At 44.9% G+C, this 22543-nt stretch overlaps 1 protein-coding gene across 2 annotated transcripts in view; it reads right to left on the bottom strand.

Annotated features, from left to right (window-relative positions):
• The window catches only part of LOC115470917 (hepatocyte nuclear factor 4-beta-like), a 112327-nt gene that overhangs the window by 17381 nt on the left and 72403 nt on the right, over nucleotides 1-22543 (bottom strand). For both annotated transcript variants that reach the window (XM_030204536.1, XM_030204537.1), the window contains exon 4: nucleotides 8839-8945. In XM_030204536.1, the coding sequence (XP_030060396.1) occupies nucleotides 8839-8945 (107 nt within the window). The remainder of the gene's footprint in view (nucleotides 1-8838; nucleotides 8946-22543) is intronic.

Below are 22543 nucleotides of genomic sequence, written 5' to 3'. Positions count from 1 at the left end.
GTAAGTCTGTGTGTTTTTACATGCAGTTTGTATGTTAATGCATGTTTACAAACTTTAATTGATCTTATGAATTTAATTGGTTATTCTCATTGTTTCTCATTTTATAATTGTTTTAATTTGAGGATATTTTAATTAGGTTTTTTATTCAATTTGTTTACAGTAATATACAGTAATACCTCGGTTTACGTTGACTTCGGTTATCGTCGGTTTCAGTTTTCGTCAATTTTTTTCCGTGAAAAATTTGCTTCGGATTTCGTGGGCGTGCCCACGTGACCTCGCTGCTAATTTTGCGAAAACAAAGGGCGACCCACGCGTTCTCCTGCTCAGAAATAATTGCCTCGGTTTTCGGCGGTTTCGGATTTCGCCGATTGTTTTCGAACAGATTATCAACGAAGACCGAGGTATCACTGTACTATGGAGTCCGTTTACTAAGCCGCGCTAGCGCCTTCCGCGCAGCATTGCCGACGCTGCTCATTCAAAGTGAATGGGCTGTGTTGACACTAGCGCACAGCCAGCCATGCTAGCAGCTTAGTAAACCCCAGCATATATTTAATTTGCTCACATTTTTTAATTTGATCATTTTATATTCATGTTTGCTGATTTTATCATTTTGACTAATTGAATATTTTATCTGTTTCTTATCAGTTTCTCTAACACCTAACGCCGCTGTAGGGCAAAACGTGGTGTTAATATGTGTCCCAACTTGAGACCTATCCACTGGAATGGTGGTGGGCCAAGCTACATAGCTTAAACCAGCTGAAAAGCACTAACTAGGCCTGATAACCAGCTGATGGCCTTATAGCAGAGAGCGTGCAAGAGCAGGACTGCTTGGTGAGTCTTATTGAAACCTGGTACAACTTTCAAATTGAGTGTAACACTTAAGATGTAGAAATTAATGACAAAAATGGTAAAAAGCTTGGTTCTTAAAATGGAGTTTGTCTTTATAAAATGGCTTCCAGTATCACAAGATATAAAGACACAGATCTCTCTCAGTATTAGGAAAGAGGTTTTAAAAGTGTTGAAATTGGCACTATGAAGAAATCTTTGAGAGGAGGGGCAGGTGGGCACCTGATCTGCGGTTAAGTGTGATTCAGAGATGAAGCAAGATTAGAGAAAAAAGTCCCTCTCCAATTGACTTGTATGTACTGAAAATGCTATATAAGAAGTGGGCATCAGAGCTATCGTTGGAACATTTTCCCCAACGAATCTCCAAAGGGCGAAGCTCTGGCCGGTTGAACCCAGAATCTGTCTGATGTCTGTACCAAATTGAAGTCCTGATTTGGGTGAGAATAAAAGACTATTTCTTTCACTAAACTGTTTCAGTCTTTGTTTCAATCTATTCTCTCTCCTCCACCTGTTTCACAGAATATTACACACACACAAGTAAGATTCTTTCTTTCTCACTCAAATAGATTTCATGTGGGAACATAAATGGCCAAAGATTCACTTAGATCCAGATAGACAGAAAGCTGTGGTCATGGGAATTAGATTTGAACTGCGCCTTCTGTCACCCCCCCCCCCCCCACGCCTCCATTACCAGAGGCGTTCCTTAGAACCCCGAGACATAACACCATGGAATGGGGTGTCACTGGAATTCAGGGAGGGGGTGATTAACAAGATCTTAAAAGAACAAACCCTCTGTACACCTCCGTGGGGAAGGGTCCTGCGGGGGTCTAGAGAGGGGTAAATAAAAACAGTGGTCACATCAGGTATTTGTATCACTAAATTTGCCTGGCACTCCTATAGCCTTAGTCTGCTTTTCACGTTCATGTGCAGATCATCGCCTCTCTTGTTGGTTGTAAGTGTACATGTATGTTCTGTATGCATGCACTTGAGAAAGACTGATACTGCACGTGCACTGAGAACTTTAGAAACTCAAGAATTCAGAGACTGTGGGATGCTGTTGCTTGATCACAGACATTCAGACGTTATGTGGTGATAGGTCTTTACTTGGGGTGTGCCAACAGCTCCTTACCTGATGGCTGAAACTATCTTTCTACCAACGCTGAGCTCTTCTGCAAAACTATAAGACAGAGATTGTACATAATCAGGGTTTCTATTCTTAGGGGCTCTTTTACAAAGGAGTGCCGAAAAATAGCCTGCGGTAGTGTAGACGCGTGTTTTGGGTGCGCGCAGAATCGTTTTTCAGCGCACCTGCAAAAAAAAATGCCTTTTAAAAATTTTTGCCGGAAATGGACTTGCGGTAAAATGAAAATTGCCGCGCGTCCATTTTGGGTCCGAGACCATACCGCCAGCCATTGACCTAGCGGTAAAGCCTCTCGCGGTAACCAGGTGGTAACGACCTATGCACGTCAAATGAAAATACATTTTTTTTTTGGAAACGCGTAGTGGATGTGCGCCAAAAATGAAATTACCGCAAGGGCCATGCGGTAGCTGGACGGTAACTCGGAATTGGCACACGGGTGCATGTAGGCGCTTAAGTGGCTTAGTAAAAGGGCCCCTTAGTGTTTATGAATTGTAAATCTAGGTGTGTTTCCAGCTAATCATGAATTCTTTGAGGGTATTCTTGTGGTGCACATACGTCTGCCAGCTAGCTTTTTCCGGTTACATCAAACACATTTGTACAACTGATGTATGGGTTGTGTGGAAAAGGCATGAAAGCAGAGTGGAGGATCCAACACAGACAACAGGAGAAGGGTGTGATGTGTTCAGGGCTGCCGAGAGGGGGGGCGAGGGGGGGGGGTAAAATTCCCTGGGCCTGGGCCTCCAAGGGAGGCCCGGCGCCGGGGTCAGGCCACCGGCGCTGCAGTCCCCAGTCTCACCTGCCTGCCTCCACGGCTCCGGGCCCCCTTCATTCAAAGCGGCAGTTGCAGATTGCCTCTCTTCTGGCCTTCCCTCCCTGTGTCCCGCCCTCACGGAAACCAGAAGTTACATCAGACGAGGGCGGGACACAGGGAAGGAAGGCCAGAAGAGACGCGATCTGCAACTGCCGCTTTGAATGAAGGGGGCCTGGAGCCATGGAGACAGGCAGGTGAGACTGCGGACTGCAGCGGCGGCGGAGGAAGAGCCGGGGGGTGGGGGGCAGAGGTGGGGCGGCCTTGCCACGGGCTCGGCCTAGTCTCTCTGCGGCCCTGGATGTGTTTCTAGTGTTTATCCAATAAATACTTTTTTTCTTCAGCTGGGGTATTTTATTGGGGTTAATCTGTTAAAATTTAAAATGAGAAGCCTTGTATATAAATCCCTCCAATTTAAGGTAATAATTAAGCAAGTGAAGGAGAAAATAAGGTGTGCTGTGTGATGTGGCAAATGGTCTTTGAACTCAGGCCTACACAGAACACTCCTGTCATAACCATTAATAGAACTAGGCCACACATATCATCACAATCGTCACCATGTAAACACACAATCCTAAGATGACTAACTATATTAGAAAATGCATGAAAATGAAGTTTTCATCTGGATCCAGTCTCTCTGACTTTCAGGCTTTAACATGATATGGTTTCCATCACGTCCGATTGGTATGATTTCCAACTGTTCTTCACTAGAAGATTAAATCATCGTTACCTCCTGTCTCCCCAAGGTGTTTGGGGGTACCTGCATATTTCGCAGTCTGATGACTGAAAACAGAAGCAATCAATGAAGAAAACACAAGAATGAAGTAGAATCATAAATAAACAAGCAGCAGCCTACATGTCGGACCTGATAGACCTACCACCCAGGAATGCCAAAAGATCATCCCGCACATTCCTTAATCTGCACTTCCCCAACTGCAAAGGTCTAAAATACAAACGAATGCACATGTCAAACTTTACCTACTTGAGCACACAGTTATGGAACGCATTGCCTCGCAACTTAAAAAACGATTGACGAACTAACGAACTTCCGCAAACTGCTGAAGACCCATCTCTTTAACAAGGCATACCACAAAGATCAACCAATGTGAATATACCCAACTCCTCCACATATATTCAGAACTGTCTTACAATATCTGCTTGCCATAATGCTACTATCATGTTTCATCATTAAGTCAGTTTCTTTGGAGGAGATTTGCAAGTCAGCAACTTGGTCGTCCGTGCACACATTCTCAAAGCACTATCGGGTGGACGTAGCAGCGCGAACTGACGCCGCTTTTGGGGCTTCGGTCTTGCAGACTGGGATCTCTGTGTCCCGCCCTAATTAAGTACTGCTTGGGTACATCCCACCAGTCTCTGGATTGACCTCTGGGCAAGTCACTTAACCCTCCATTGCCCCATGTAAGCCGCATTGAGCCTGCCATGAGTGGGAAAGCGCAGGGTACAAATGTAACAAAAATAGATACTATTGGAGATTCTACATGGAATGTTGCTACTATTGGAGATTCTACATGGAATGTTGCTATTCCACTAGCAACATTCCATGTAGAAGGCTGCGCAGGCTTCTGTTTCTGTGAGTCTGACGTCCTGCACGTACGTGCAGGACGTCAGACTCACAGAAGCAGAAGCCTGTGCGGCCACATTGGTGATCTGCAAGGGCCGACTTCTACATGGAATGTTGCTAGTGGAATAGCAACATTCCATGTAGAATCTCAAATAGTAGCAACAGTGGAGGAGTGGCCTAGTGGTTAGGGTGGTGGACTCAGGGTTCTGTTCTTGGTCCCCTCCTCTTTTCTATCTACACTTCTTCCCTTGGTTCATTAATCTCATCCCATGGCTTTTCCTACCATCTCTATGCTGATGACTCCCAAATCTACCTTTCTACCCCTGATATCTCACCTTGCATCCAAACCAAAGTTTCAGCGTGCTTGTCTGACATTGCTGCCTGGATGTCTCAACGCCACCTGAAATTAAATATGACCAAAACCGAGCTTCTCATTTTCCCCCCCAAACCCACCTCCCCGCTCCCCCCATTTTCTATTTCTGTTGATGGCTCTCTCATTCTCCCTGTCTCCTCAGCTCGAAACCTTGGGGTCATCTTTGACTCTTCTCTCTCCTTCTCTGCTCATATCCAGCAGACCGCCAAGACCTGTCGTTTCTTTCTTTACAACATCCGTAAAATCCGCCCCTTTCTTTCCGAGCACTCTACCAAAACCCTCATCCACACCCTTGTCACCTCTCGTTTAGACTACTGCAATCTGCTTCTTGCTGGCTTCCCACTTAGTCACCTCTCCCCTCTCCAGTCGGTTCAAAACTCTGCTGCCCGTCTCATCTTCCGCCAGGGTCGCTTTACTCATACTACCCCTCTCCTCAAGACCCTTCACTGGCTCCCTATCTGTTTTCGCATCCTGTTCAAACTTCTTCTACTAACCTATAAATGTATTCACTCTGCTGCTCCCCAGTATCTCTCCACACTCGTCCTTCCCTACACCCCTTCCCGTGCACTCCGCTCCATGGATAAATCCTTCTTATCTGTTCCCTTCTCCACTACTGCCAACTCCAGACTTCGCGCCTTCTGTCTCGCTGCACCCTACGCCTGGAATAAACTTCCTGAGCCCCTACGTCTTGCCCCATCCTTGGCCACCTTTAAATCTAGGCTGAAAGCCCACCTCTTTAACATTGCTTTTGACTCGTAACCACTTGTAACCACTCGCCTCCACCTACCCTTCTCTCTTCCTTCCCGTTCACATTAATTGATTTGATTTGCTTACTTTATTTATTTTTTGTCTATTAGATTGTAAGCTCTTTGAGCAGGGACTGTCTTTCTTCTATGTTTGTGCAGCGCTGCGTATGCCTTGTAGCACTATAGAAATGCTAAATAGTAGTAGTAGTAGACTTTGGTCCTGAGGAACTGAGTTCGATTCCCACTTGAGGCACAGGTAGCTCCTTGTGACTCTGGGCAAGTCACTTAACCCTCCATTGCCCCATGTAAGCCGCATTGAGCCTGCCATGAGTGGGAAAGTGCGGGGTACAAATGTAACTAAATAAATTATCATGTTGCCCAAGATTCTTCTGTAACACTAAATGTCTATTTTCTAATATATTTCCACTATTCATGATGTATTGTAAGCCACATTGAGCCTGCAAAGAGGTGGGAAAATGTGGGATATAAATAAATAAACAATAATATGAATAGAGAGGCAGCAATAGAACTAAGGAAGAATGCCAGCTAAAGACAAAATTATACCACCTACAACTACCCTGATCTCAGAGGGAGGTCCCTTACAATTATGGTGGTTCATTTTTCTTTGACATCAGGGTAGGTGTAGCTGGTTTAATTTTGTCTTTAGATGACATTCTTACGTAGTTCCATTGCTGCCTGTCTATTCCTATTGTTGCCTGATTATTATTTATGTTTCTACTTCATTCTTGTGTTTCCTTAATTGCTTCTGTTTCCATTTTTACATCTTTTCATGATTTGTATTTTGTTACTGAATTGTTTATGTATTTTGTTTCACTGTTTCATTGATGTATTTCTGCTTTGTCCCAACCCTCTATCTAATCCCGCTTAGTGCCGATTCCCGCATCCTAACTTTGGGCAGCAGACTTACGCCTGCTGGAACCTGCGATAATTGCCGGCACTCAAGTTAGACCCACTGACCCATTATTCTGTAACAAAGCGCACAACCTTTCAGAACGTCCCCGACATGCTCAATTTTGAATTGCGAGCTAAGGGTTTGGGCATCAAGCTTTATAAAATGCTTCATCCTTTTCCTTCATCAGCTCGCAACTATGGGATGCTTTGCCAAAAACTATTTAAAAAAACATCCAAAACCATCTAAATTTCATGAAATCTCTTAAGACCATCTTATTTGGAAAAGCCTACTCCAAGGACTCAGCCTGCGTCTCCACTGCTTGATACACATCAATTTAATGACAATTTTGGACACATCCACCCTTCCCTCCTCTCCCCTGGTTTCCCTGTTCCTTCCGTTCCTTCCCCAACCTCTCCATTATTTCTTATGTAGGTTTTATCTTGTATTAGCTTAATTTACTGTATTGGCGTCTGCCTTTGCAGTACGATGTAAGCCACATTGAGTCTGACGCAGTTGGGAAAATGTGGGGTATAAATGTGATAATAAATAAAATAGCAGCCAGATGCATGCACAAATCCTAACTGGTGCCCATTAATGCCAATAATTGGTTGTTAGTGGCCAGTTATTGCTCGTTAATGACTTGTTAGCCAAATAAGTTGTGCGTGCATCTCAGGATTGCACCCACTTCTAGGTGCCTAAATCTGGCAACGTCTCAACACCATATATGGAATCCAGGGTCAAATGGATGGCCATCAATACGGTTTCAGAACTGGACCTGGTGTTCTTTAATATTGAAGTTTACATTTAAGATAAGGATTAATAAAATATTTGGAGATAGTAAATTAAACTGATCAGGATGTGTGGTGATAGAGGTATACATCGCTGATGTTGCAGATAACCTTTTGATGGTTCACATTATTACTCTGTTGATCTAAATGGAGTTATAAAGTTTTATATCACTCTGGGTTATTTGTGTGTTTGATTGCTATGTCCCTCATGTTACATTACATTTTTGGATTACTTTTTTGAGTTTAGAAATTTTCTGTCTGTACATTATTAGACCAATGGCCACTGGGTGGTGCTGTCCCACTTAAGGCTTTTACAGGTCTGAAAAAGGTTCCAATAATTTTCCCGCAGGCTGCTCCAGTTTTATTTAATATCACCACAAAAAAAAGTCTGAGTAATGCCTACATGAGTTTTCAAGCCATAAACACAGAGAAAATGAAATTAAATCCTGCAATAATCTGACACAATTATTGTTTTGTATATACTAAATATCTTGAACCCTGGGTATGGTGAATCGCAAGATAAAGCCCTGTTGTCTTCTGTTGGTAGGGCTGCAAAGCCCTTGGTATCTGCAACCTACCTGCAAAGCTACAAAGGCCTCACTGTGGGGGGGGGGGGGGTCGGCGATGGCGGTGCCAGGGGGGGCGCTGGTGCCGGGGGGGGGGGGGCTAAAATGTGCCCCCTCACCTCGGCTCTGGCCCCTCCTACCGCTGAAGTCCAGATACGCTCCTGCTACTGAGGCCTCACTGTGTGCATTCTTCCTGCAGAGCTGGTTATGTACATCCTACCTACAGAGCTATAAATTTCTCAGTCCATTGCCCCAACTTCTTCTACTAACCTATATATGTACTCACTCTGCTGCTCCCCAGTATCTCTCCACACTCGTCCTTCCCTACACCCCTTCCCGTGCACTCCGCTCCATGGATAAATCCTTCTTATCTGTTCCCTTCTCCACTACTGCCAACTCCAGACTTCGCGCCTTCTGTCTCGCTGCACCCTACGCCTGGAATAAACTTCCTGAGCCCCTACATCTTGCCCCACCCTTGGCCACCTTTAAATGTAGACTGAAAGCCCACCTCCTTAACATTGCTTTTGACTCGTAACCACTCGCCTCCACCTACCCTCCTCTCTTCCTTCCTGTACACAATAATTGATTTGATTTGCTTACTTTATTTCTTGTCTATTAGATTGTAAGCTCTTTGAGCAGGGACTGTCTTTCTTCTATGTTTGTGCAGCGCTGCGTATGCCTTGTAGCGCTATAGAAGTGATAAGTAGTAGTAGTAGTCTCTTGTAACCAGAGCTAATATTGTGATGTCATAATGCCTCAGGCCACCAATAAGAGCCAACCTCATCAGTGATGTCACAATGGCTTGATTGTCCTATACTTGGCTCACTTTTATTACATAGCTCTTTGAGCAGGGACTGTCTTTCTTCTATGTTTGTGCAGCGCTGCGTACGCCTTGTAGCGCTATAGAAATGCTAAATAGTAGTAGTAGTAGTAGTCAGTCCTTGGTGTGTGCAGCCTACCAACAGAGCGACCATTTCTCTGGTCTTTAGTGTGTGTGTCCTACCTACAGAGCAATAGATTCCTCATGTATGAAACCTGCATGCAAGCTCTATAGCCTTCTATGTGTGTATCATACCTGCTGTGCCATCGCCTCAGCTTGAGTGAGCACACTGATAGACAAGGAGCCCTTGTCGTCATAACTGCTCCTGCGATTGCTGATTCTGTCCCGTTCATTCTGCACTGCTGAACAGGGAAAGAGAGAAAACGAAATAGTTCATGTCTCGTCAGAATATTCCGCCGCCATTACTCCAGTACAGGGCTTGTCAACCCAGTCCTCGGGGCACACCGTCCCATCGAGTATTCAGGATATCCACCATGAATATGCATGAGATAGATTTTAGACATGCCAAGTCACATACATCTAAGCCCCTTCTCCAGTCCACACGCCTAAATGTGTGTGTCACACGCATTTACGCTCTATTTTTATTCCCCTCATTGGGAAGCCTGGTATCTCTAACTCTCCAAACCCACCTCCCTGCACACCACAAACCTTGTCTTTCTGGCCGGCAGCGTTGAAGACATTCCTTCCACCTGTGCAGACCTTCATCCGCGGCCGGCACACCACAAAGTGGTGACAGAGGAGGCAGCCTGGCCACGGCAGAGGGAAGGAGGTCTGCGCTGGCTGGAAGGAGCGTCTTCAACGCTGTCAGTCAGACCGATGAGGCTCACGGTGCACTGGGGAGATGGGAAGTGGAGGAGTGGCCTAGTGGTTAGGGTGGTGGACTTTGGTCCTGAGGAACTGAGTTTGATTCCCACTTCAGGCACAGGCAGCTCCTTGTGACTCTGGGCAAGTCACTTAACCTTCCATTGCCCCATGTAAGCTGCATTGAGCCTGCCATGAGTGGGAAAGCGCGGGGTACAAATGTAACAAAAATAAAATAGATACTATTGGAGATTCTACATGGAATGTTGCTACTATTGGAGATTCTACATGGAATGTTGCTAGCAACATTCTATGTAGAAGGCTGCGCAGGCTTCTGTTTCTGTGAGTCTGACGTCCTGCACGTACATGCAGGACGTCAGACTCACAGAAGCAGAAGCCTGCGCGGCCACATTGGTGATCTGCAAGGGCCGACTTCTACATGGAATGTTGCTAGTGGAGGAGTGGCCTAGTGGTTAGTGTGGTGGACTTTGATCCTGACGAACTGAGTTTGATTCCCATTTCAGGCACAGGCAGCTCCTTGTGACTCTGGGCAAGTCACTTAACCCTCCATTGTCCCCATGTAAGCCACATTGAGCCTGCCATGAGTGGGAAAGCGCAGGGTACAAATGTAACAAAAAAAAAAAAACAAGAGGTGCTGGTTCCGTGGAAGGCAATGGTGGAGGAGAGGGAGAAGAAGGATTTGAAAAGCTACATGATATGGGAGTAAAGTTTCAATTTCATTAGTACATAAGTACATAAGTAGTGCCATACTGGGAAAGACCAAAGGTCCATCTAGCCCAGCATCCTGTCACCGACAGTGGCCAATCCAGGTCAAGGGCACCTGGCACGCTCCCCAAACGTAAAAACATTCCAGACAAGTTATACCTAAAAATGAGGAATTTTTCCAGTCCATTTAATAGCGGTCTATGGACTTGTCCTTTAGGAATCTATCTAACCCCTTTTTAAACTCCGTCAAGCTAACCGCCCGTACCACGTTCTCCGGCAATGAATTCCAGAGTCTAATTACACGTTGGGTGAAGAAAAATTTTCTCCGATTCGTTTTAAATTTACCACACTGTAGCTTCAACTCATGCCCTCTAGTCCTAGTATTTTTGGATAGCGTGAACAGTCGCTTCACATCCACCCGATCCATTCCACTCATTATTTTATACACTTCTATCATATCTCCCCTCAGCCGTCTCTTCTCCAAGCTGAAAAGCCCTAGCCTTCTCAGCCTCTCTTCATAGGAAAGTCGTCCCATCCCCACTATCATTTTCGTCGCCCTTCGCTGTACCTTTTCCAATTCTACTATATCTTTTTTGAGATACGGAGACCAGTACTGAACACAATACTCCAGGTGCGGTCGCACCATGGAGCGATACAACGGCATTATAACATCCGCACACCTGGACTCCATACCCTTCTTAATAACACCCAACATTCTATTCGCTTTCCTAGCCGCAGCAGCACACTGAGCAGAAGGTTTCAGCGTATCATCGACGACGACACCCAGATCCCTTTCTTGATCCGTAACTCCTAACGCGGAACCTTGCAAGACGTAGCTATAATTCGGGTTCCTCTTACCCACATGCATCACTTTGCACTTGTCAACATTGAACTTCATCTGCCACTTGCACGCCCATTCTCCCAGTCTCGCAAGGTCCTCCTGTAATCGTTCACATTCCTCCTGCGACTTGACGACCCTGAATAATTTTGTGTCATCGGCGAATTTAATTACCTCACTAGTTATTCCCATCTCTAGGTCATTTATAAATACATTAAAAAGCAACGGACCCAGCACAGACCCCTGCGGGACCCCACTAACTACCCTCCTCCACTGAGAATACTGGCCACGCAATCCTACTCTCTGCTTCCTATCTTTCAACCAGTTCTTAATCCATAATAATACCCTACCTCCGATTCCATGACTCTGCAATTTCTTCAGGAGTCTTTCGTGCGGCACTTTGTCAAACGCCTTCTGAAAATCCAGATATACAATATCAACCGGCTCCCCATTGTCCACATGTTTGCTTACCCCCTCAAAAAAATGCATTAGATTGGTGAGGCAAGACTTCCCTTCACTAAATCCGTGCTGACTTTGTCTCATCAGTCCATGTTTTTGTATATGCTCTGCAATTTTATTCTTAATAATAGCCTCCACCATCTTGCCCGGCACCGACGTCAGACTCACCGGTCTATAATTTCCCGGATCTCCTCTGGAACCCTTCTTAAAAATCGGAGTAACATTGGCTACCCTCCAGTCTTCCGGTATTACACTCGATTTTAGGGACAGATTGCATATTTCTAACAGTAGCTCCGCAAGTTCATTTTTTAGTTCTATTAATACTCTGGGATGAATACCATCAGGTCCCGGTGATTTACTACTCTTCAGCTTGCTGAACTGACCCATTACATCCTCCAAGGTTACAGAGAATTTGTTTAGTTTCTCCGACTCCCCCGCTTCAAATATTCTTTCCGGCACCGGTGTCCCCCCAAATCCTCCTCGGTGAAGACCGAAGCAAAGAATTCATTTAATTTCTCCGCTACGGCTTTGTCCTCCTTGATCGCCCCTTTAACACCATTTTCGTCCAGCGGCCCAACCGACTCTTTGGCCGGTTTCCTGCTTTTAATGTATCTAAAAAAGTTTTTACTATGTATTTTTGCTTCCAACGCTAATTTCTTCTCAAAGTCCTTTTTTGCCCTCCTTATCTCCGCTTTGCATTTGGCTTGGCATTCCTTATGATCTATCCTGTTACTTTCAGTTGGTTCTCTTCTCCACTTTCTGAAGGATTGTTTTTTGGCTCTAATGATTTCCTTTATCTTACTGTTTAGCCACGCCGGCTGACGTTTAGTCTTTTTTCCCTTTTTTCTAATACGTGGAATATATTTGTCCTGAACCTCCAGGATGGTGTTTTTAAACAGCATCCACGCCTGATGCAAGTTTTTTACTCTGCGAGCTGCTCCTTTCAGTCTTTTTTTCACCATTTTTCTCATTTTGTCGTAATCACCTTTTCTATAGTTAAACGCTAGCGTACTTGATTTCCTAGTTTCACTTCCTTCAATGCCAATATCAAAACCGATCATATTATGATCACTGTTATCAAGCGGCCCTCGTATCGTTACCCCCTGCACTAGATCATGAGCACCACTAAGGACTAAGTCTAGTATTTTTCCTTCTCTTGTCGGCTCCTGAACTAGCTGTTCCATGAAGCTGTCCTTGATTTCATCAAGAAATCTTATGTCCCTTGCGTGTACAGATGTTACATTACCCCAGTCTATATGCGGGTAATTGAAATCCCCCATTCTGCTGACTTTTCTATGAAGCTTGAAATAAAAGTCAGTTTCTTACTATAAGAAATTTTAATCAGAATAAAATAGAACATTACAGCTAAACTTAGTATAATAAAGAATGGGCCTGCATTTAAAGACAGACAAGTACAAGGTCAAGTAAAGATAGAAAAGGTGTGATTTCATTTCCTTATAGCGGCCAGAATGTTACAGATCTTAGACTAAGTTTTTTTTTTTTTGCTTTTGTATTTTTTGTTTTACATTTCATACATTGGAAGACAATAATAAAGAACAGAAAATCCATATGCTTTAACAGATGTCTGGGTTAGGCAAAGCTGGACCCAGATACTGGGCAGGGTGGATAGGGATGATCGAAGGACAGAGAAGAAATGTCCTGGCAAGAGAGTTAAGAGAATTTTATTTTTCTTACATTTGTACCCCGCGCTTTCCCACTCATGGCAGGCTCAATGCGGCTTACATGGGGCAATGGAGGGTTAAGTGACTTGCCCAGAGTCACAAGGAGCTGCCTGTGCCTGAAGTGGGAATCGAACTCAGTTCCTCAGTTCCCCAGGACCAAAAACCACTAGGCCACTCCTCCACTGTGGCTACTATTTGAGATTCTACATGGACTGTTGCTATTCCACTAGCAACATTCCACGTAGAAATCGGCCCTTGCAGATCACCAATGTGGCCGCGCAGGCTTCTGCTTCTGTGAGTCTGACGTCCTGCACGTACGTGCAGGATGTCAGACTCACAGAAACAGAAGCCTGCGCAGCTAGTGGAATAGCAACATTCCATGTAGAATCTCCAATAGTAGCAACATTCCATCTAGAATCTCCAATAGTATCTATTTTATTTTTGTTACATTTGTACCCTGCGCTTTCCCACTCATGGCAGGCTCAATGCTGCTTACATGGGCAATGGAGGGTTAAGTGACTTGCCCAGAGTCACAAGGAGCTGCCTGTGCCTGCAGTGGGAATCGAGCCCAGTTCCCCAGGACCAAAGTCCACCACACTAACCACTAGGTGACTCCTCCACTAGCAACATTCCATGTAGAGGCCTGCCCTTGCAGCCGCGCAGGCTTCTGTTTCTGTGAGTCTGACGTCCTGCACGTATGCGCAGGACGTCAGACTCACAGAAACAGAAGCATGCGCGGCTGCAAGGGAAGGCTTCTACATGGAATGTTGCTAGTGGAATAGCAACATTAACATTCCATGTAGAATCTCAAATAGTAGCAACAGAATCTCAATAGTAGCAATATTCCATGTAGAATCTGAAATAGGGAAAGGGAACTGGGACTTGATATGCTGCCTTTCTGTGGGGTTTACATAGTATATACAGGTACTTATTTGTACCTGGGCCAATGAGTGACTTGCCCAGAGTCACAAGGAGCTGCCTGTGCCTGCAGTGGGAATCGAACTCAGTTCCCCAGGACCAAAGTCCACCACTCTAACTACTAGGCCACTCCTGATAACATAGGTAGAAAAAAGTAGTTTTATTTTCTGCGTATTGATTAGAATATATCAGTCAGTGGAATGCACATATGCTAAAGCTGGTTTTAAAACATTGCTGGGAGACCTGCAAGAAAAACCTTACTCATTGGCCTCCAGTCTCCAGCATTGGGATGGGTCACTCTTGGTGTCTGAGAATGGCATGCAATTTCTCCTTTTATGCAAATCTATCTCATGCATATTCATTGTGGATATCCAGAAAACCCGGTAGGACTTGGTGTGTCCCCAGGACTGGGTTATTACTCCTGCTGCTCTCTCTCCTGTGCCCAGACACAGCCCATTACTAAAGCAATAATGATCAAACTGCCTGGGGATATTGCAAGTCCATAGACCTGTAAGTTCATTCTCAAAGGATAACTCCCTGCTGAGTTTGCCTTTGAAAATTTGGGCCACAGTGCACACAAAATGAAATCACTAGCAGGAAGATGATCAAAAGCCCCACGCTGTTCCAAACAGCGCACTAAAATAGCGCTGGAACAGCGCGGGGCGCTATTAGACCTATGATCAGAGATAATGCATGCAAATTTAAGCAGCGCAATTATCTCTGATCATGGGGTAGAAGTACGGGAGAATTGTGCCTGATCATGCGCTCAGCACAATCCTCCCGCGCTTGTTTGACAGGTCTGGGCTGGAGACCATTGAAAAGAGAAGGACACCCATCTTTAAATCGGAACTTGGACGTCCTCAACTGCCCTGTTGCAGGGACGGCCAAATTTCAAGGGGGTGTCGGAGGTATAGCAACGGGGCAGTTGAGGACATCCAAAATTTGGACGTTTCTGTGACGGGGCAGTTGAGTCCAAAGATGTCTTTCTCATGGAAACATCCAATTTTGGACGTCCTTAACTGCTCACTGCAGAAACGTCCAAAATTTGGACATTCTCAACTGCCCCGTCACAAAAACGTCCAAATTCTGGACGTCCTAAACTGCCCTCGCTGGCAGATTTTCTGTAGGGGGGAATGGGGGCCTGCCAGCATGCAAATGCATGCTGGACAGGGCTCACCATTCCTCCCAAATGATCTGCAAACCCTAACGCCAGCTCGGAGCTGGAGTTAGGGTTTGTCGCGGCCAGCAACCCAATCTTTGGTGCGCTGGTCGCTGATCATTGGGGATGAATGCATTAAGCGCTGATTAGCATGCATTTGCATGCTACTTGCGCTAAGAGCCCTCAAGCGCATTGTTTCACGTGCTTGAGGGCTCTGATCATGGGGCGGTAGCAAACGCCGGCGCTAACAGCCTCTAGCCCCGGCATTTGCTTTTGATCATCTGCCTGTAGGCGAGCTTTTGCTTCCTTGTCCTAACCCTGCCTACTTTTTTACATGGCTAAAAATTAGTACGCTGACAAACAGTACCTAAACTTTACTGGAAGTAATGGGAGCCAATATTGAGACTTCCTTGCTCACATAAAAATTGTAAGTTTGGCAGTTTTCAAAGTATCTGCATTTCAAGCTGCAGATCTAAGTTCATACCAATTTTCAAAGTGAGTATATGCTGTACACTTTCCCTTTGAAACTTTGCTGTGAATACTTGAAACATTTTGCCCGCTTTTCTTTTATGGAAAACATGTGTAGTGATAAACTGACAGCACCTTGTCACTCCTGGACATAAACAGGCTCCTAATGCAACTGGAGTTCACACATGGACCAACCAGTGGATTTTAGTGGCTCTGGGGAAGATCAATTTTCAGACAGATTAATGGAAGTAAGTACTTTTTTTATTTATTTGGATTTTGCTCACACCTTTTTCAGTAGTAGCTCAAGATGAGTTACATTTAGGTACACTAGGGCTCACACAGTTTTGGATCTGAGGCAATGGAGGGATAACGGGCCCATTTGCTAAGCCGTGTAAGCGTCTATGCTCGCCCAACATGCGCCAAAATGGAGTTACCACCCGGCTACCGCGTGGCTCCTACGGTAATTTCATTTTCAGCGTGCATTCAATACACGCGTCCGAAAAATAATTTTTATTTTCGGACGCACGTATTGGACACATCCCAAGTGGCATTTGACGCTCGCAGGTCATTACTGCCTGGTTACCGCGAGAGACTTTACTGCTAGGTCAGTGGCTGGCGGTAAGGTCTCAGACCTAAAATGGTCCCGCGGCAATTTTCATTTTGCCGCGCGTCCATTTTCGGCAAAAAATTTTAAACGGCATTTTTTGCAGGTGTGCTGAAAAATGATTCTGCGCGCGCACCCAAAACATGCACCTACACTACCGCAGGCCATTTTTCAGCGCTGCTTAGTAGAAGGGCCTCTAAGTGACTAGCTCAAGATTATAAGAAGCAGCAGTGAGATTTGAAGTGGGCACCTCTGGATATCAAGATCGGTGCTCTAACCACCAGGCCACTCCTCCACTCCAAGTAACTTTTTATTCACATTAATCACTTTGAAGAGGTCTCTAGGAGGATCGTTTTCAAAGCCATTTCTATCGCTTTCCCCACAGAGCTGTGCACCTTACATATAGATTCAAATAAGCATGCCGTGTAGAGTCAGTCATTCCTGATGGCAGAATTGGGATGGGATTTTGAACTAGAAGCATAATTTGGAGTTTTCAAAAGTATTTAAAAAATTTTTTTAAGAAACAATATCCGCTTAACATTAGAGTGTGTCAGGCACTTTTCCTGGGATAATTTTCAAAGGGTCAGTACATGCATTCTTACATTTTGAAAATCACGTAGTCTGCAAAATTACCCAAATGTTTATCTTTTGAATTTGTTTTTAAAACTGTAGTTATCAATACAGAATCACACAGAACTTTTTCCAAATACACAATCTGTGACAATGAAGTAAATATACAGAGACCCATGTTTTAGAAGGCATCCCGATTCCCCACATCTAATGACAGCATTTAAACATCTGGACAGGCTCATATATGGAAGCCTGACCCCTAGTGGTAATGCCATGATATTGCCACTAGAGGTTTCAGTGACCATTTTGAGGCTCAATATCATCGAGGTGGCAGTGGGTGGGCATTGCTCCCTCCTCCCCCCACCCCAGGTAAGCCTGGGGAATATATTAGGGTTGATGGATACTAGAGCTGCAGGGGGCAGCCTATGTGTCCCTTCTGCCCTCGGTGGGGGGGGGGGGGGGGGGGGAAGCTATGGGCTCCAATATTACTGATACATTTAAGCTGTGAAAGTTTTTTCTGGTGCATTCCAGAACCTTCCAAGTTAGATCTGATTGCCACCAAGAGCCATTTTATGACATTTAAATGAAGACCTGGAACTGATAATCCCAAGAAAATCACCTGGGGGTTGAAGAGCAGCCTGCGTTGAACTATTTTGAAAATCCAGTTAATAATCTCTTATTCAGTAGGACTGAAAACCATTTTCTCCAGCACGCATCAGCCCAATCTGGGCCATCTTTCCATTTGCTAAACAAATTATTCCTACACCTACTCACATGTCTCCAAAGCATGGAGTGTAATTTTTAAATTAAACATTTGCTACTTTTGGTCTCTTATTACCTGTTATTTTTATTCAGTAATATTTCTGGCACAGACATTGTGTACGTTTTTGCTACTTAGCAGACTTATTAAGTTGAAGACAGCCGAAAGCCCTGTTCTGTTCTTAAATTCCCAGTAACCCAAGAGCTTCCATTATTGAAAGAGTTGCTTATCCTTAACAACCTCTTCTCACGGGGCAGTTCAGTCTAGTAACTGGCTCCAGAAGATGCAGGTTATCCCTCAGTAAAGTAAAAGGAGGAGAGAAAGAAACAGGTAATTTGGTTTCAAGCTCCCACATTTTCAGCATACAGCTCAGGATGGGCTACCTGGCTTCTTCATTCACTTAGGGTAGGGTTACCATATTTTGTCCCCCAAAAAGGAGGACACATGCCCCACCCCACCCGCCCCACCCCTTACACACCCCAGCCCTACCCCCTTTCACACCCCTGCCCCACCCCCCTTTCACGCCCTTGCTCTGCCCCCTGTCACATTTTCCCCTCCCCCCTGTCACACACCCCATCAACCCCCTCCCCTTACCTTACTACTGCCCTGGTGGTCTACTGACCTCTTCGGGGCAGGAAAGAGCCCCCTCTTTCCTGCCCAGAGCGCTGCCCTGCATGCATCCTTCCTGTTCCTGAGCTCAGCGCCGATTCACAATGGCCACCAAGAGTTGAAGTGACCTCGCGAGACTTCAACTCTCGGTGGCCATTTTGAATCGGCGCCGAGATCACAAACAGGAAGGATGCATGCAGGGCAGCGCTCTGGGCAGGAAAGAGGGGGCTCTTTCCTGCCCCGAAGGTGGAAGAGGTCACTAGACCACCAGGGCAGTAGTAAGTAAGGGGAGGATAGGCTAACAATCTGCCCATTTGTCTGCCCACCAGCCTGCCCATTTGTCCAGAAATCCGGACAAATGGGCAGATTGGCAAAACCCGCCCAGTTGCCCGGACATGTCCTCAAAAAGAGGATATGTCCGGGTAAATCCAGACATATGATAACCCCTAACTTAGGGCCCCTTTTACAAAGCAGCGGTAAGCCCAAAGCGGACTTACCGCTCGCTAAAAAGGAAGTGCCTCCGAGCTTGCGTAGCAACCTGGTGGTCATTCCCACCCACAGTGCGCTTCATATCCGGTGCTAGAAAAATATTTTTATTTTTGTAATGCTGGTACACACGTTGCCCGGTTACTGCCGGGTTAACACAGGAGCCCTTACCGCCACCTCGATGGCCATCTCCTGAAAAAATGAAAGACCTACCTTTTACCCGCTGCAGTAAAAGGGGACATCGGCACGCATCAAAAACATGCGTCAATGCCAGTGCAGGCCCCCCTTTGCCACAGCTTGCTAAAAGGGTCCTCTTAGGGAGATTTACATCCACCTGAGTTTTCGACATATCCACAATATACCTAGATTCTATGCAAATTTATCTCACATATATTCTAATTTTATTTTGGACTGAGCAGTTTCCTCCTGCACCTTTGCACCTACAGCTCAGTCAGAAACTGGTACCATGTCCCATCCCAACATTCATAATTTAGAATTCAGATTTAGGTACGTCCGAATCAACACGAACGTACCTAAATCTGCACTACCCAAGCTGCAAAGGACTCAAATACAAATCAACTTACGCATCCAGTTCTTCCTACATCAGCACACGACTGTAGAACGCACTACCAAAAGCCTTGAAAACTATGTACGACCACTTACACTTCAGGAAATCACTAAAAACTCACCTGTTTAAAAAGGCATACCCTACTGACCCAACATAAACGCCTGATCTCCGCCACACAACAACACTAAAATTCATAATGGCCATCACACAACTGTTCCGTTGTACGATTCCTTTATGAGGTCCTACCACATGAACCTTATCTTACCACAACATCACTTTGTATTTGTTTACTCCGGAGTCTGCAAACACCTCTCCAGTACTCATTGAGCCTACAAATAGGTGGGAAAATGTGGGATTTCAGATGTGACAAAGAAATCTTTTTATCAATTACGTAAATTACGCTCAATCAGAAATTCCTTAGATAAATCATCCCTGTATACTTTAACCTATGCCTATATTCTATCACGTTTAGATTACTGTAATATAGTGTATACAGGTCTTTCAAAACGCCTACAGATGATACAAAATACAGCAGCTCGTATCATCTGTAGAGCGTCAAAATATGATAGGATTACTCCATTACTATATCAATTGCATTGGTTACCAATGGAAGCGAGGTTAAAATTTAAAGTTTTGACACTAGCACACAAAGCTTTTTTCTCACTCAGTCCATCATATCGGTCTAACCTTATTATCCCCTATACTCCAACTCGGACGCTTCGGTCGTTGACAGATAATAGACTTGTAATTCCTTCTCCATCTAAAGCTAGATGCGAATCAACAGGGACATCGGCATTCTTCTTTCTAGCTCCGTCTCCTTGGAACTGTCTTCCTAAAGAATTTAGGCTTGAGGATTGTTATACTCATTTTCGTAGACGTTTAAAAACATATGTTTTTTGAGAGTCAGTTGAAACAAATATTTAAAACAGAAATAAAGGATAAATTAAGTTAAAAATTTTTTTTATTAGTTTTGTGTTTTTACTAATGTTTTTACAACCATAGTCTGTGAAATCTGTATGTGTGTTGTCTTTTTGTAGTGCTTTCCTAACACAAATGGATTTCAGAGTATGTTCACTTACTGTTTTAATATTACTTTAATGTTATTTTATATTGTAAACCGTTCTGATTTACTTTTGTAATAAGTGACGGTCTAGTAAATGAATAAACGATGAACGATAACAAATAAATAATCTGGTTATTGCTGTGAGATTCCTTCTGGACAGTAGGTGTCACCATCAAGCAATGATCATGAAAACACTAGGGTGAGTTTCGGAGACCCTGATCTAAATATTCTCGCTGTTCTTGCTGGGTTTTACTTCTTTCTGTAATGTGATCCAGTGTTGATCGGCACAGCATTCCAACGTGCTTTTTGATCTGGGAAACACAGTAAATATTGTTTGAAGTCTCGCATTACCACTTCCCTCCCCTCCTTTTTGTTCATCTTAGGTGAGGCTCTGAAAACCTGGGATTTTTTCCCCCCCAACTATGGGAAATTATTTAAAGGTCCTTTTACTAAGCTGTGGTATAAATTGGCCTTAGCGCACCCTTATGCGAGTTTTTCGCAGATGTTAAGGCCATTTTTACTGCAGCCATAAAAATGTCTTTTTCCTATTTTTTAGCGTGTGGCCATTTTGACAAATGACCACCTGCGCATGTACCACCACCCCTTTTGTAGGCAGTAAGGGCTCATGTACTATCCGTGCGCTAACCGGTTAGGGTTAAATTTTGTATATGGTGCCTGAAAAATCCGTGTGGAAAAAACTTACACCTAGGCATATTCTCTAAAGTAAACCTAAATTTTATAGAACAGACTAAAATTTCTGCGCAGTATATACAATACACCTAAATTACGCATAGATCAGGTATATTCTATCATAATGCACATAGATTTTAGAAATGTCCATGCCAGTGGTATAGCCATGGGGTCTGGGCCCCCGTAGATTTGGCCCTCGACCCCCCTGCCGACAACCCTCTCGACCCCCCCTCCCACTGCCAACCCGCCGTGCCGTCGCCTACCTTTGCTGGCGGGGGACCCCAACCCCCACCAGCGAGGTCCTCTTCTTCCCGCAAGGCTTCGTTCTGACTGTTTCTGACGTCGTGCAGGATGTCAGACTCACAGAAACAGAACGAAGCCTTGTGCGGGAAGAAGAGGACCTTGGCTGGTGGGGGTTGGGGTCCCCCACCAGCAAAGGTAGGCGATGGCGGCGGCGGGGGAAGGCTGGCGGCGGGAGGGAGGGTCGAGAGGGTCATCGTTGGGGGGGGGGGGCAAAGTTGTTGTTGGTGGTGGTGGCGGCAGTGGCGGTGGGGGGGGGGGGTCGGCGGCACCCGGGGGAGGCTAAAATGTGCTCCCTCACCTCGGGCTCTGGACCCCCGTCCCGCCGAAGTCTGGCTATGCCCCTGGTCCAAGCCCTTCCCCTGATCATGCCCCCTTTTCAACTATGCGACCTAGAATTTAGGCCCACCACATTATAAAATACTCTTAGGGCCCTGTTTACTAAGCTGCGCTGTGGGCGCACTAATGTTTTTAGCTTGAGCTTAAATTTAGCGCACGCTAATGCTACAAACATCCATATATTCCTATGGGTGTCTCTAGCGTTAGTGTGTGCTAATTTTTAGTGCACGCTAAAAACGCTAGTGCACCTTAGTAAACATGGTCCTTAGCGAGTAGTGCATATAAATCTCGATGCCAATTATTGCTGATAATTGCTTGTTACCATCCAATTAATAGCGCTGATCAGCCAGTTGTAAGTAGTTTACTACGCCATACTTTGTATTGTTATTTGAATATTTTTACTGTTGTAATTGTCTTTTGCTCATGTTTGATTTATTCTTGTTGTACACTGCCTTGAGGGGGTCTTTTACTAAAGCTTAGCTCGAGTTAATCTGCAGCAGGGCCCATTTTATTCCTACGGGCCCTGCTACAGATAAGCTCATTTTTAGTAAAAGACCCCCTGAGTGAAGTCCTTTAAAAAGGTGGCAAATAAATCCTAATAAATAAATTAAATCAGTAAACTAGTTAACCAATTAAGTTATGTGCATTGTTATAGAATATGCTTCAGTTTCCGCGTGAAATTTTAAGTGACATAGAGCATGGTAATGTAGCTCTGCTAACTGGTTAGCACAGAAATGCCCACTCTCCACCCTTCGAAAAATAATCTCTCTATATAAAACGCAACACCAACGTTCTATGAAGCCTCCAGCCGGAAGTGTGAAGGGGGCGAGATATCCGGTTTCCCTATGAGTGTCTGCCCCGCCCTCTCTGTAACACCCTCAGTGAAGGAAAACAGCAGA

This window comes from Microcaecilia unicolor, chromosome 5 (assembly GCF_901765095.1).
Source record: "Microcaecilia unicolor chromosome 5, aMicUni1.1, whole genome shotgun sequence".
Taxonomy (NCBI): Eukaryota; Metazoa; Chordata; class Amphibia; order Gymnophiona; family Siphonopidae; genus Microcaecilia; species Microcaecilia unicolor.
Note: the sequence above shows the minus strand (reverse complement) of the source record. Positions and strands in the feature narration are given on the sequence as shown.